The sequence below is a fragment of the Urocampus carinirostris genome, chromosome 16 (assembly GCF_059441175.1).
Source record: "Urocampus carinirostris isolate Australia breed hairy pipefish chromosome 16, RoL_Ucar_1.0, whole genome shotgun sequence".
Classification (NCBI taxonomy): domain Eukaryota; kingdom Metazoa; phylum Chordata; class Actinopteri; order Syngnathiformes; family Syngnathidae; genus Urocampus; species Urocampus carinirostris.
In genome coordinates this window covers 6,013,501-6,029,784 of record NC_142364.1, presented here as the reverse complement: position 1 = coordinate 6,029,784, position 16,284 = coordinate 6,013,501, and the positions used below count along the sequence as shown (strand labels likewise).

General features: G+C 41.2%; 1 protein-coding gene across 2 annotated transcripts in view; it reads right to left on the bottom strand.

Moving 5' to 3' along the window:
* The window catches only part of LOC148350070 (mediator of RNA polymerase II transcription subunit 13-like), a 205,030-nt gene that overhangs the window by 74,459 nt on the left and 114,287 nt on the right, over positions 1-16,284 (bottom strand). For both annotated transcript variants that reach the window (XM_088319745.1, XM_088319746.1), the window contains exons 3-4: positions 8,347-8,431; positions 1,065-1,148 (exon numbers count right to left, since the gene is read on the bottom strand). In XM_088319745.1, coding sequence (XP_088175871.1) covers positions 1,065-1,148; positions 8,347-8,431 — 169 coding nt within the window. The remainder of the gene's footprint in view (positions 1-1,064; positions 1,149-8,346; positions 8,432-16,284) is intronic.

The following is a 16,284-nucleotide window of genomic DNA, read 5'->3' as shown; positions in this document are numbered from 1 at the left end:
GGCATTTGAAAGAAGCCACATGGTAGACACAAGCAATGTGTGTAACTCCGGATAACTGGCAGAAAATGAATTGAAGGGTTTATGAAACAATGAATTACCTATATAGTTATGTGCAGTCTGTATCAGATGAGACCAAAATTAAACTTTTTGGGTAGAATGCAAAGAGTTAAATTTGGCGTAAAAGTAATACTGAAAACATCAACCACACTGTTAAACATGGTGCTGGGAGTATCATGATTTTCTTCAGCAGGGACTGTGAAAATCCTTTGAGTTCATGGGAAGCTGGATGGAAACAAATACAGGCAAATCTGGCAAAAATATGTTGGAGTTTACAAGAGACCCGAGAATAGGGTGCAGGTTCACTTTCCAACAGGACAAAGACACTAAGCATTAAACAAAATCGGCAATGCAATGGTTTGAAACTAACAATTTAAAGGTGTTAAACTGGAAAACCCAAAAGGTCCAGGAAGATCTGAAAATTGCTGTGCACAAACGATCACCATCAAACCTTAATTAACTTGAGCAGTTTTCAAAAAAGAGTGGGAAAATATTTCTGTTTCAAGTTGTGCCAGACTTCTCAAAACATACCCCAAAAGACAGCAGAAGGAGGTCGTACAAAGTATGAACTCAAAGGGGGATGATATATTTGCAACGCTTTCTTTTTCATCTTTTATTCGTCAGCAGGATATAAAATGTTAGCTTCTTTTCTCGATGGTTTCTTACGTGTTTTTCAATATAAATGTAAAGCGCTTTTACAATGTGCTTCACACTTACCCATTCACACACACACTGATAGCGGTGATTGCCAAGCAAGGCAACTACCTGCTTATCTGGGACATTAGGGATTCAGTGTCTTGCCCAAGGACACTTCGGCATATAACACGGAGGAACCGGGAATCGAACCTACAACCTCTCGATCCTCCTGAGCGACTGCTGCCCCAGAAAATCATGGGTTGGACTAAAAATGTTTAAACCTGGTGATTTTTTTCCCCCTCAAGCATGTTTTTTTTGTAAAAAGGAACCTCCAGCTTTCTAAGACAGGATTTTTAAAAAATTCCACTCACCTGTTGCCCAAAGGCTTTTCCTGCAATTGGTGCGGCTTGAAGAACCACTTGCCAACCCGAACGAAGCCTTTGTCCATAAGACATCTGGACGGTGAAAGAGATACACAGAATAGAATCAGAATACAGGATATAGCACTTTTTGCTAGTCAGTAACAAATAGTAGTTCTCAGCTTCCAAAAGTTTGGAGACCTTTGGCATACCATTTTTCAGACAATGAACGGCAAGTTGGCTAAAGTCATACAGAGGTAAAGGAAGCGTTATATCTTTAAGCAATATATGTCGGCTAATGTGGGTAGTGGACCGTGAAACAATGCCTGCAATTGGCCGAAAAAGATGTCAATCAAAAGTCCAGATGCTAGCGTCCTATAGACAATTATTTTACTACTCTTTTTATCTGTGAACAGGAATTATGCAGCTAAACCGACAGCTAGCAATGAGGAACTTCCATGGATGCAGAAATGCTTTTAGGCGGATTTTTTTTTTTTAATCTGTCGGCATTTTTGTGTGTTTTGGAGTAAATATTTTACATGGTTGGATTACTAGACCCTCGCAAATGTAAGGAGGTCATGGTTGCATACTATCAGTGTTCTCGTTTGCCTGCGTCCTAGACGCATCATTTTTGCTGGGGACGCATAGTGTCAAATCACACACAAAATTGTCATTATTATCCGATTACTTTTTTTTTTAAACAAATATTTACGGCATGCATTGTTGTTTTGGTCTCGCGGTTTGAGTTTTCGTCTGCACGCCGATCTCGGCAAACGAGATCTCGTTGCTTCGAGATTACGTCATAGTTTTGGTGCTTGTCGTCGAATGAAGGTGAAGGCTAAGTATTCCTCCGAAAAAACAGTTAGTATTAGGTGAAAATCAACACAAAATTGGTCATTTCTTCAGTGTCAATAATAAGTCGAAACATAATGCAGAAACTGATAACAACGGCTATGATTCCGGCACGAAAAAACGGCGGAGAAATTCGTCGTAAGATCGCGGAGGCAAGGAAAACACGTGTGTTGAAGCGAACGATTCGACGAAAGAAAATAAACAAAAGAATACTCCTAGCAAGAAAAGGACTTTTCTGCCCAAATGGACTCAATTATATTCCTGGTGACGCTCTGAGGAGGATGATAATGGATTGGACCTTGAGAAGGTATTACAACTGTGACGGGACAGCAAACCACGAAGAATATATGAACTGAAAAATCTGAAGTGATAACCGCTTGTATTACCAATTAAGTGTGATGATTAAAACTGAATGAAAATATAGATTCATATAATTATTTCAGCAATATTATTTTGTATAATGTGCATATTGTTGTGAACTGAAAAATCTTGAAGTGATAACTGATTTGTATTACCAATAAACTGTGATGATTAAAACGGAATGAATATATAGATTTATATTGTATATTTGTCGCCGATTTACAATGTCAACCTGGATAAGACTAAATTTTGGGGAGCCATAGATCTCTGTTGGGACCCATCGATTTTTGAGCATGCGAGTCCCCGGGACCCATCACTTATAATAGGCGAGCTACGCTAGCTTTATGGTTCCCGGACATCTTGTTTCAGACTGATCGTGACGCTTCTGAGACGAGTATATTTTTAAATGGTCATATAAATTGAATCCCAAAGAGTTGAAGACTGTTCAAAGAATGCCAGGCTGAATACTTGGCCTTCACATATATCCGCGCCCACTTTTGGAAACCCCTCCTCTAAGCTAATGTAAACAAACACTTAAAACGCCGTCACGACCTTTTCTAATCGTTCGCGCCCGATATTAAATCATTCCTAATTGCCTCGCACGCGATCGCTTGATTAAGACCCACTCGACTGAAATTGACGTGGAGTCGAGCGGATCCTCAAGAAAATCGGCGCCCGGCGACACGGTTGATACCGTGACGACGGGGACGGCGCCAATGTTCCCTGTAATTTTCCAGGGGTCTGAGCGTTCACGCAAAGTCGGTGAGCAACGCTTGAAACAGCAGTGAGCAACCATAATCCCAAGTGTGGCAACTAAGTCATTATCAAACATGTCCAAAACTTGACATTTTGCTGAGTTTCCGGGAATGCAAAATTATTTTTCTTTTTTGAATGAATTGACTCATGTACGATTGCAAAGGTTGTACGGCCGACGAACGTTGTTTCTTTTTACAATTCTTTCACAAGATATCCATTTCTTTTTATTTCCTGACATATTTTGGCGCATAATATTAACATTTTGGGGGACTTATTGAGTCGGTTGTAAGATACAGAACTGTACTTAATCACATTTTTTAATGGAAGTACAATGTTGGCAACAAGATTCACTTGATCTCATCTCATCTCATCAGCCGTACCGCTTATCCTCATTAGGGTCGCGGGGGGGCTGGAGCCCATCCCAGCCATCTCCGGGCAGTGGGCAGGGGACACCCTGAACTGGTTGCCAGCCAATTGCAGGGCACACAGGGACAGACAACTCATTCGCTCATTCACACCTAGGGACAATTCGGACCGGCCAATTCTCCTGTAATGCATGTTTTTGGAACGTGGGAGGAAACCGGAGTGCCCGGAGGAAACCCACGCAAGCACGGGGAGAACATACAAACTCCGCACAGGAAGTCTGGAGCTGGATTTGAACCCACGACAGGTTCCCATGACATGAACTGTGCCGCACAAGCGCTAACCACTGCGCCGCCGTGCTGCCCTCACTTGATATCATTGGAAATTATTTAAATGCAACACAAACTTTTTCTTCCTTTTTCCGTGTTTTTTTTCTCCTTTTTTTTTTATTCCTTTAAAAAAAATCTCATTTTGTTTATTTTTTCCGAGCTGTTACTTTTTTCTTTTTGTTCTCTATTTACTTTTTTCCTACATTTCTTTCTGTCAGGTTTTCGATGTAAATCTCTTGAATTTCTGTCTCAAGTTAATTAGCTTGTTTTTATATTACTAAATATAAAAACAATGTTTTCTCATTCACACAATGTTTCTCATACATACACACACATAAAGTAACGTTTCAACAATGAGTGTAATTATATCTCTTGTACGTTTATCAATCTTGTATTCTTTTATTTTGAAGTCATGTTCTTGTTTGTACTGATTCCTCTGACGCAAAATAAACCACTCTCTCTCTCGGTTTGGACTCCATCCAGAACGGACGTAAGTTGCCATAATCATGTAGAATTTAACTATATACATGTATTTTATCTGTGCAAATATAGCCACTAAATAGTCTTAATAATGTATATCTCTGACACTTTTTCTTTTTTTCTAGCTTTTTTCTAAATTTTTTCTTCTTTTTTTTCTCAGCTTTTCACTACTTTTTCATTTTGGTATTTTTTTCTTTTTTGTTCTATTCCCCCCTTCCTTTAAGTCATTTTGTGCGTCATTTTACATAATAGTTGGTCATGTTGGGATTAAGAAGCAAAAACAACCTGAAGAGCCATTTAGGACCCGAAAGAGCCGGTTTTCTTTTAGTGAGCCGAGCAGAAGAAGCCGGTTCTCGAAAAACTCTACCGACTTTACTCAATTTCGTTCTACTTCGACCTTGACTTACTGCATTTAGAACACAACGTCAGGGGAACCCTTGTATTTTTACCTTCCTGCACTGTAACTTTGACTTAATTTGCTTCTAAATTAGCAATTTCGCGCTCTGGTTTTTGTGAGCTGGCTAGATTTTCTTGTGCGCGGAAAAGCTCGGGGTAGTGCGCAATTGCGCATACACGCAGTTTAGAGGGAACATTGCCCAGCGGGAACCCTGATTCATAAAAAAATCCCGTTTGAATTTAGCAACAAACACAGAGAAGAGGAATTAGTGAGTAGCAGTTACCCGAGCAGGGCTGCTCCGGCGATGTCGGCGGCGTGAGCACTTTACTCAACTTCGTTCGACTTCGACTCGACTTCAAAATACCGCATTTAGGACACAACGTCGGGGGAACCCGTGTATTTTGACCTTCATGCACTGTAACTTTGACTCAAGTCGCTTCTTAATTATTAATTTTGAGCCCTGATTTTTGTGCGCCGGCTAGATTTTCTTGTGCGCTGAGAATGTGCGAGCAGTGCGCGATCGCGCACGAGCGCAGCTTAGAGGGAACACTGGACGGCGCCGAAACGGGGAGCGATAAAAGGAGTCGGGCTTCAAGGTAATGGGAAGGTTAATTCGGCCTGCCCCCTATGATGCTCGCTGATGCTTCACTTAATAGAGAGCAAATATGTGCTGCTTCATTTAACAGATGGCTGCGGCTGGGAAAGGAAAGCTTTGGCTACTTGAGCAAATGATTCAGTGCTAGGATTATTAATTTCAGTGACGTGCGGATGCCAGGAGGCGGACTTTTTCATCAACTCTTTCGGTACTTTTCTTCGGGGACGCATTTCAAATATCTTTGAAAATTATATGTGTCCGGTGGGTCAAGATGGAGTTGCTTTCGATGTTTCGGGACCGTGGTCGTTGATATTTCGACGGATCAATCGCTGCCCTAATATGGTAATATACAGACCCCCTACCCCACGCATAGTCAGCCAAGATTTAAGACGATTGTGGACATTCAATTGAAAGAAATAGATTGAAAAAATACAAATAACAATGGATGCTTCCGGTACCGCCAAGAACGTTTCCTATCTCGAATGCCGATTGGCCAGATTTGATCATAGTCTTTCATTCTGTACTGTAATCAGACACCTGCTCTGCATTCCTTGTACATCTTGCTGAGAAAAGGTTTTGTCTTGCTCCCTATGTCATGCAGTCATACAGAAACCCTTGTTCTCTCTCTCTCTCTCTCTCTCTCTCTCTCTCTCTCTCTCTCTCTCTCTCTCTCTCTCTCTCTCTCTCTCTCTCTCTCTCTCTCTCTCTCTCTCTCGTCTCTCTCTCTCTCTCTCTCTCTCTCTCTCTCTCTCTCTCTCTCTCTCTCTCTCTCTCTCTCTCTTTTCTTTTTCTCTCAACCTCGTTATCTCCATTTTTTTTTCTCTTTCACCCTTTCCTCTTTCTTTTGCTCTCTCTCATGCTCTCTCTTTTTCTGTTTTTTTCCCTCTTCTCTCATTTTTTTGATCACTCTCTGTCTTTCTCACTGCCTTTCTCGTTCTTTTTCAGTCTTTCACCTTTCCCCCTTTCTCTATTATGCTCTCTCTCTTTTCTCTTTCTTTTGTTCTCTCTCTCTCTCATGCGCTCTCTTTTTCTGTTTCTTTCCTCTTCTCTCGTTTTTTTTTTTGATTACTCTCTGCCTTTCTCACTGTCTTTCTCCTTTTTCAGTCTTTCACCTTTCCCCCTTCTCTTTATTATGCTCACTCGCTATCTCTCTCTTTCTCTGTCTCTCTCTCTGTCTCTCTCTCTGTCTGTCTCTCTTTATCTCTCTCTCTCTCTCTCCCCCCCTCTCTCTCTCTTCAAGGCTTTTAATCAAGGTGCGCAAAAAAGAAAAAGACGAATTTCATTTGAAGAATAAATAATGCACAGTATTGGTAATCATAATCATAATGACTATTGATTAATTGCCGTAAACAACCGACGCTAACGATGTGTTTAAGGTGGCTGCGGTCGGAGGGCCAAGGAAACTCAATTCTACTTAAATTTAAAGGAGCTGTACGGAATTTGGAACCGTTTGCTGCCATCTCCTGGCTTGCGTCATTATTGCAGCCTCAGTCAGCTCATTCAAGCTGTGTGTGCAAGTGCATGAGCACAGTCTTGGAGGCACTCAAATAAAAATCTTTCGTTTTTAAGGAGACATTGAACGCCTGGGCTATCTAGTCAGACTGCTGATAAACATGGCAACAAGTTCAAGCATTTTCAAGAACTCTCTAAAAATTCAACCACTTATCAAACATTGAAAACCAAACATTAAAATTCAAGCATTTTCAAGGATTTCAAGCATCCGTACGAACCCTGAATAAAATGATTAAACTAAAAGAAACGATAAAATAAAAACTAAAAATTGGTGGGCTGCAAATGGTCCATAAGCTGCATTATGGGCCCTCTAAGACCACCAGAGTAGTCCTTGGACTGGTTCTGAAAATATACCTTGGGGTCATTGTGATTTTCTAGGAAAGGTGATTTCTAACTGGCATGATATTTAGTGGTTGACTGGATCTATTTCAATCTGTAATAATGACCATCTGGTAATAACTTAGTAATAACATATTAATAACATGTAATTTTAGAAATGCGTTTCAAATCGATAGCTCTTTGCGCTAAAAGTAAAAGAAAGTAGCTCTCAGCTTAAAAAAATGTGTCATGATTACTGATGCAGGGCACCTGAGCCTGTCCCGTTGGCGCCAACAGCCACGGACCCTGATTGGTTGTTGGACTCTTTTTAAACTCCCGCCTGCCTGAAAGCACTTGTCAGATCGTCTGCAGACCCATGCTACCTGCTAGGCAAGCTTTTGTGACTCTCCGACTCTATCCTGCCCTGTGTTCTGTCTGATTCCCGTTGCCGACCTCTTTTCTGGACCCGTCTATCCAACTCTATCCTGCCCTGTGTTCTGTCTGATTCCCGTTGCCGACCTCTTTTCTGGATCCGTTTATGCTCTTGCTCCTCCGCCCCGGCCATCGGCCTGTTCTTCTAGCTTTCAACAACGACCTTCGCTCGACACGGAAGTTCCACTTCCGCGTCCCAGCTACCTGCTACCCGTGACGGACGATCATCGGATTGTGGATGCAAGTCCCTTCCTCATTTTAAGTAATGCTGAGTAAAACGAACGCAATTGGGTCCCGTCTCCGTTCCTGGTCTGTGACAAAATGTTGGAGACAACTTCAGTACATAATACTGATACAACTTTAAAATAACTTTATGTACTATTTAGGGCAGCACGGCGGCGCAGTGGTTAGCGCGTGTGCGGCACAGTTCTGAGGTCATGAGATCGAACCTCCTGTGTGGAGTTTGCATGTTCTCCCCGTGCTTGCGTGGGTTTCCTCCGGGCACTCCGGTTTCCTCCCACATTCCAAAAACATGCTCGTCAGGTTAATTGGCCGGTCCAAATTGTCCTTAGGCGGGAATGAGTGAGTGATTGGCTGTCTGTCCCTGTGTGTCCTGCGACTGGCTGGCAACCAGTTCGGGGTGTCCCCTGCCCACTGCCCGAAGACAGCTGGGATGGACTCCAGCACCCCCGCGACTCTACTGAGGATAAGCGGTGCAAATAATGGATGGATGGATGTACTATTTATTTCATTGTGCAATATGACTTACCTGTTTGCTTATCAAATGAGATTTCAACAGCACAATCTAATGGTCGGTCATGGTCAAAGCATGATCGCTAATTCCTGGTGTCATGTTAGCCTTTAGCATTTAGCATTCTTTTGCTGAACGGACTTAATTACCTTTCCAGCAGGTTGTGCACGGCCTTGAACAGCAGGGTCCGGCACTCGTAGGACAGTCCGCACTCCCACAGTCCCTCCTCCGACACTGAAAGGAAAAAATACATACTTCATGAAATTATTAATGCAAAAGAAAAGAAAATCTTAATCAAAAGCAGGGGTGGGCAACGAAGAAATGCGGGGCTGCATTGGGTGAAAAACTTGCCCAAGGGCTGATCCTGGAGACCTATTCATTAGTTTTCATTTAATGATAAATACAGTGGCTTGCGAAACTATTTGGCCGCCTTGAACTTTGTGACCTTTTGCCACATGTCAGACTTCAAACATAAAGATATAAAACTCATGCATGGTGTGTTCCTCGTTCTTCATGATGCTCTCTGCGCTTTGAACAGACGATCACAGTGCAGGTGCATTCATACAGAGACTTGATGACACACAGGTGGATTCCATTTGTCATCGTTAGTCATTTAGATCAACATTGAATCATTCAGAGATCCTCACTGAACTTCTTGACAGAGTTTGCTGCACTGAAAGTAAAGGGGCTGAATCATTTTGCACACCCACTTTTTCGGTTTTTATTTGTTAAAAAAGTTGAAAATATCCAATAAAGTGTGTTCCACTTCATGATTGTGTCCCTCTTATTGTTGATTCTTCACAAGAAATGACAGTTTTTATATCAAAAAGTACAAGGGGGCTAAAGAGTTTCGCAAGCCACTGTATTCATGCAAACATATGACATATCTTCATCTTTGTTTTTAAATAGATTACTTTTATCAAATTAGTTTTGAATAATAAAAATAAAAGCAAAATAATATATTAAGTCACTATTTCAAACAAACTTGATATCTTATTTTTTAGTTTTTTATTATTACTTTCGTATTTGAGTATTTTTAATATTTCTGTAGTTGGACTGTTGTAGTATTTCTGGAGTATTTTGTAGTATTACTTTAATCTTATTTTTGCAGGAATTTTGTAGTATTTCCATGCTAGTATTTTTGCACTATATATGAAGTATTTTTTAGTATTACTGTAGTGGTGTTTTTAAAGTATCTCTGTTGTAATATCTCTAATAGTATCTTTGTATTATAGTATTACAGTAGTTCTTTTTTAGCGATAATTCTGTTGTAATATTTTTGTCATAGTTTTTTTTTTTACAGTATTTCTGTTATAGTGTCTCTGTAGTAATACTTTTGTACTATAGTATTACCATTGCAACATTTTTGTAGTATATTTGTAGTATTTCTTTAGTGTTTAAGTAATATTACTGTAGTTGTATTTTTGTAGTATTTCTGTAGTATTTCTTAAATGTTTTTGTAATATTATTGTAGTTGTATTTTTGTAGTATCTCTGTAAAAGTTATTTTGAAGAATTACCATAGCAATATTTTTAAAGTATCGCTGTAGTATTTTAGTGTTTTTGTAATATTTCTGTAGTTGTATTTATGTAATATTTTTGTTGTATTATTTCTGTAGTACAATTTTTGTATTATAATATGACTGTAGTAGTATTTATGGGGATATTTGTATAGTACGTTTTCTCTTTTCAGATTGAAGGCAAATTAAGATATGAGGACCCTGTTTTAAGCACTATATTTTATTCTAAGTTTTGTAGTAATTTTGTATTACTTTGTATTTCTGGATTTAAAAAAATGTAGACACACACAAAGGGATACTGGGGACAAAGTTGGCACCAACAAAAACACGTTTATCAGTAGTGCTTTATTTACTATAAGATAGATAGATGTCTAGATAGATGTCTAGATAGATGTCTAGATAGATGTCTAGATAGATGTCTAGATAGATGTCTAGAGAGAGAGAGAGAGAGAGAGAGAGAGAGAGAGAGAGAGAGAGAGAGAGAGAGAGATACTTTATTCATCCCCGTAGGGAAATTCACACTTCCAGCAGTATCCTTGTGTTGAAAAAGAAAATAATAAAATAAAAGAAATAGAATACAAAAATACCCAATAGAATGTTTTTCTATAGATTATTTAAATAGTGCTACATAAAATACACACTGTAATAAAAATAGGGTAATATGAAAATGGGGTGTGGGGATGGAATTAAAGAGCCTCATGGCATGAGGAAGAAATGATCTCCTCCTATCATATACAAAACTCAATTCCAATGAAGTTGGGAAAGTGTGTTAATTGCAAATAAAAATTGATCCAAGTAAATTGCAAATTCTTTTCAACCCATATTTAAATGAATGCACAGCAAAGACAACATATTTATTGTCTTCACTCATAAACTTTATTGTTTTGGGAGAAAATCATCAACTCTGTAATTTGATGACAGCAACACGTGCCAAAATAGTTGGGACAGGTGTCAATAACTACTCAGAAAGTGGATGAATGGAAATCAACCAACTATTTGCAGGTGAACAGATGAATTAGCAACAGGTGAGAGTTGTTACTGGGTATAAAAAAGGGAGACCCGAACAAGCTAAGTCATTCACATGCAAGGATGGGGCGAGGTTCACCTCTTTGTGAACAACTGCGTGAGCAAATTGTTGAACAGTTTAAAAACAACATTCCTCAAAGTACAATTGCAAGGAATTTAGGGATATCATCATCTACAGTCCATAATATTGTGAAAAGGTTCAGGGAATCTGGAGAAATCACTGTGCGTAAACGGCATGGCCGTAAACCATTATTGAATGCCCGTGACCTCCGAGCCCTCAAGCGGTACTGCATTAAGAACCGACATCAATGTGTAAAGGACATCACCACATGGGCTCAGGAACACTTTGGAAAACCACTGTCAGTCAATACAGTTCGACGCTATATCCGTAAGTGTGGGTTAAAACTTTATGTTGCAAAGCGTAAGCCATTCATCAACAACATCCAGAAACGCCGCAGGGTTCTCTGGGCCCGAGCCCATCTAAAATGGACTGATACAAAGTGGAAAAGTGTTCTGTGGTCTGATGAGTCAGTTTTCCAAATTGTGTTTGGAAATTGTGGACGTCGTGTCCTCCGGTCCAAAGAAGAACAGAACCACCCAGACTGTTATGCACGCAAAGTGCAAAAGCCAGCATCTGTGATGGTATGGGGGTGCATGAGTGGCCAAGGAATGGGTAACCTGCACATCTGTGAAGGCACCATTAATGCAGAAAAGTACATTCAGGTTTTGGAACAAAGTATGTTGCCATCCAAACAGAATCTTTACCATGGGCGCCCTTGCTTCTTCCAGCAGGATAATGCCAAGCCACACACTGCACGTCTCACGACAGCGTGGCTTCGTAGTAAGAGGGTGCGGGTGCTTGACTGGCCTGCCTGCAGTCCTGACCTGTCTCCCATTGAAAATGTGTGGCGCATTATAAAGCGCAGAATAAGACAAAGGAGACCCCGGACTGTTGAACAGCTCAAGCTGTACATAAAGCAAGAATGGGAAAGGATTCCACTATCAACGATTCAACAACTAGTCTCCTCACTTCCTAAACGTTTATTGAGTGTTATTAAAAGGAAAGGTGATGTAACACAATGGTGAAGAAGCCCCTTTCCCAACTACTTTGGCACTTGTTGCAATCATAAAATTCTAAGTTTATCATTATTTGCTTATGGAAATAAAGTTTATGAGTTTGAACATGGATAATCTTGTCTTTGTGGTGTATTCATTTAAATATGGGTTAGAAAAGGTTTGCAAGTCATTCTATTCTAATTTTACTGACATTTTAAACTTTTTCCCAACTTCAATGGAATTGACTTTTGTATATTGTCAATATATTTTTACCTCATTCGTTTGGCGGGCCTGATGAAAAAACCTATGGCCCATGATCAGCGGTTTGCACACCTCTGATATTAAGCCTTATAAACCCCAGCCGCTTCATAAACCCTCTAGGTGGCGACAGTAGTAACATTTTTGGAGTGGAACAAGCATCTGCGCATGCAAGCTTGAGCATTCGCAGCAACACGAAACCGGGGATGGAGGAGGCGTGCACATGTGAGTGCACGGCAAGTGTCAGGTCAGCTGCAGCGACGGCTTGGTCAAAGCCGGTGCACTTGTCAACCTCGCTTAGCCACAAAGAGGCACGCGCCACGTCGCGTGCTCTTGGATGTACAGACGAGTGCCAAACGTCCCCGCGTTTTTGTTTGCCCACACCACCCTGGGCAAAACAAGAGAAAATATAGCTGACGCAAAAGAGAGATGCTCTTCACGGTGAATGATTGGATTAAAAGAAAAGAATAAGAAAATGCCCCCTTCCCAAACAAAACACATATTTGAATGATGAAGTTGGTGTGGACTAGACAGGTAAGGTCGTGCATGAAAGATCCAGCCCGACCCGACCCGCGGATCCAGCCCGAGCCCGACCAACTAACAGGACAGAGCCCAAAACAAACCCCAATTTTCATATTTTATTGTTAAGACTCGGGAGGAGATTGATTAAAATAACAAACAACAAATTAAAGCCTGTCTTTTGTAATGAAATATAAGTTAAACAAGACTGCATAAACATTTACATATTCAATATCAGTGTCTAAAACTCCTGACAAAAAGTTAGCGGACACCAGGGCAGACAACTCTAATGGTTGCCTGACCCATTTTTCACAACTTCAAACACAATAGGTTGTTGTTCACCTCTCAGTACACTTGTAGATGCACCTTCTCCGTCTTTTACTTGTAATGCTTTTTGACATGCCGTGTATTTTGATATGTGACCATTTTTAAGGTGCTGGTACGGTTTACTTGTGTTTCCTCTGGACCTAGCGACTATGCGAAAGCAAATTCTGCAACGGGCGTTTTCTTCTGTACCACGTCAGCTTCGTCAAAACCAAAATAGGTCCAAACAAGTGATGTACTGTCCTCCTTCAGCGCAAGCTTCGTTTCCTTCTTGTTTGTTGACTCTGGGACTATGTTTACGGAGTACGCCATGACACTCAATGAGCTCACACTGTGGGTGTGGCATAGTGCGGTGCTTGCAAACTTTGAACTGCGTTTAATGGTTTGTGGAATTTTTAAAACTTGCACAGAGCTGGACAGCCTGACAACTGTAGCTGAGAGACGGGCACTGAAAAAGTTGCGGTCAATCATGGACAATTCATCACGTCCACTACACAGCATCATCTCCAGACAGAAGAGCAGCTTCAGTGACAGACTGCTGTCACAGTCTTGTTCCACAGACAGACTGAGGAGATCATTTCTTCCTCATGCCATGAGGCTCTTTAACTCCACCCGGGGGAGTAAAAGCCCACATTAAACCCCATCCCCACATTTGCATATTACACTATTTTCATTACAGTGTGTATTTTATGTAGCACTATTTAAATACTCTATAGCAACATGTTACATTGGATATTTATGTATTATATTCCTTTTCCTTTATTATTGTTTTATTTTCAATACAAGGATACTGCTGGAGGTTTAAATTTCCCTAGAAGGATGAATAAAGTATCTATCTATCTATCTATCTATCTGATTGGTCGGCGCTTTTAAAACTTAAAAACAGGGTTGGGTAGGGTTACTTTAACTGGATTACTTTCAATTACTTTTGGATTACTCTAATACCAAATATGCTAATAAAAGACAAAATAAACTAAATATGAATAAAATTACTCAATTTTGTGCAGGCTTGGGGAGTAACGGAACAGCAAAAATGATGTTGGCAAGCTGTTTGGATTTATTTTCATTTTGTTTCTGTCACATTTTATGTTAGTTTTGCCGAAGATCAAAGCCAGGAGAGAAAGCTTACCACGTGTTGTGAGTCATCATTTTATTCATATTTAGTTTCTTTTGTCTTTTTTTAGCACATTTGGTATTGGAGTAATCAAAAGTAATTGAAAGTAATCCAGTTAAAGTAACCCTACCCAACCCTGCTCAAAAAGTAACAATTGTGGTTGGCTAAAACTCCATCACGTGTTGTGTGCAAATGTTCAGACAAACGTTCAAACTTCTGAATTTGGACTGCCGCCCCCCTAATGCCCCCTACATCCCCGGTCTTCCTCACCGCCCCCAGGGGGGCAGTACAGCCCACTTTGGGAACCACTGACGAAGGTGATGAAATGAAATGAAATGATCTGCATTTATATAGCGCTTTTCAAGTCAATGACTTCCCAAAGCGCTTTACAATGTGCTCCACATTTCCCAATAGCGGCCTTGCAGCCATGTAAGGCGCTAACCTGCTTATTGGGAGGATTAGGGGTTCAGTGTCTTACCCAAGGACACTTTGACATGTAACACGGAGGAGCCGGGATTCGAACTGGGATCCCTTGATCCCAAGACGAGCTACTGCCGCCCCAATGCTCTAATGGCGCTCTAATTGTCTCTCAATTGTTCTTGGGGTGCACTCAATCTTTAGTTACTTACAGTAAATGTGTGATCTTGAGTCTGTCTTAGGGGTTGGGTGTTGGACCGGACTCCCCCCTCTAAAATAAATGCACCCCCGTTTTTACAGAGTGACCAGTTAACAGTGCCGGTCTTTGTTCTGAAGCGTGTACCTGCGGGGCTTTCGGGGTGAGGCGGGGTCGGCTTGTAAGAAGGTGCAAACCCCAGCATCGTTGCAAAAGAGGAACGTAAACAACTTCATGGGCACGAAGGTTTTTTTTTTCTCTCCCGTGTCCGATTCCTGTCATGCGTCTTCCCCTTCCTGGCGTTAATATTTTCATCTCCTGTGTTTCTTTCCTCTTCCCCCGCCTCTTAACGGGGGTGAATGAAATTTCCTTACTCGCCAGAATTACCCCATCGCCATGGAAACGCAGGCAGCGAGAACATGGCGTCCTGGCATTGGATTTGGAGCGCTCTCCCTCCTCCTTCTTCTCCTTCCTCTGTTGTTTTGCTTGCAACACCCTATCCGCCTCCTCCTCTCTTGTCCTCCCCCCCTGCGTCCCCCCCATCAGCACCCAGCCCTCATTTACTCCTGCTTGAGGGCGCAGACAGGAAGCGCTCTGGAGCCGGCTCGCGAGATGAGCGGAATGCCAAGTCTCCGGCAAAATCCAGCTCATTAGCTCTCAGCGCTCTCCTCATATCTCTTCTTTCTCCGTGAAGCTCTTAAAGAAGGACAACTTTTTGCTCAAGCTGACCCAGAGGACAGTCTCTTTCTTTTTTCCCTTTTTTTTTTTAAAAGGTGGGGTGCGTTGTTTAAGGTGTCCTTAAAAAGTAGAATATTTTATTTATTCACTCATTCGATGCAGTAACATATAAAGAAGCGTAGTCCCAGAGGACAAAAATTTAAAAAAAAGCCTTTTTTCGGGTTTTGCGCTCACTGTTTGTAGAAGTAGTCATGGATGTAAACAGAGAATATATAGCAATTTAAAAGGTAATTGTGCTAACAGAGGCAGCACATGTACAACTTCATCATTTAAAGACATGGTTATAAAAATAAATTAATGTGGGTTCAAATCCAGCTCCAGACTTCCTGTGCGGAGTTTGTATGTTCTTCCCGTGGTTGCGTGGGTTTCCTCCGGGCACTCCGGTTTCCTCCCACGTTCCAAAAACATGCATTTCAGGTGAATTGGCCAGTCCAAATTGTCCCTAGGTGTGAATGAGCGAATGAGTTGTCTGTCCCTGTGTGCCCTGCGATTGGCTGGCAACCAGTTCAGGGTGTCCCCTGCCCACTGCCCGGAGATGGCTGGGATGGGCTCCAGTCCCCCCGCGACCCTAATGAGGATAAGCGGTACGGCTGATGAGATGAGATGAGATGAATAAATTAATATAATATAAATCAATTTATATAAAGTATAAAGCGGCCCTTGCCTCGGCAAAATCAGCATACCTTTCGAAGGTGATTGCGTCACAAAAGAACAATCCCAAAGTCCTTTTCGACACTGTAGCATCGCTTACAAGGCATTAGATTATCCCAGATAGTTCCACCCATTCAGCCCATGACTTAATGGTCTTCTTTAATAAGAAGATTCAATGCATACAGGAAGAAATTGCTAAAGAAGTATCAATACAACACATACTAAAGGGCTGAAATCTATAGATGCACGGCATGGTGGCTGTCCAGGGA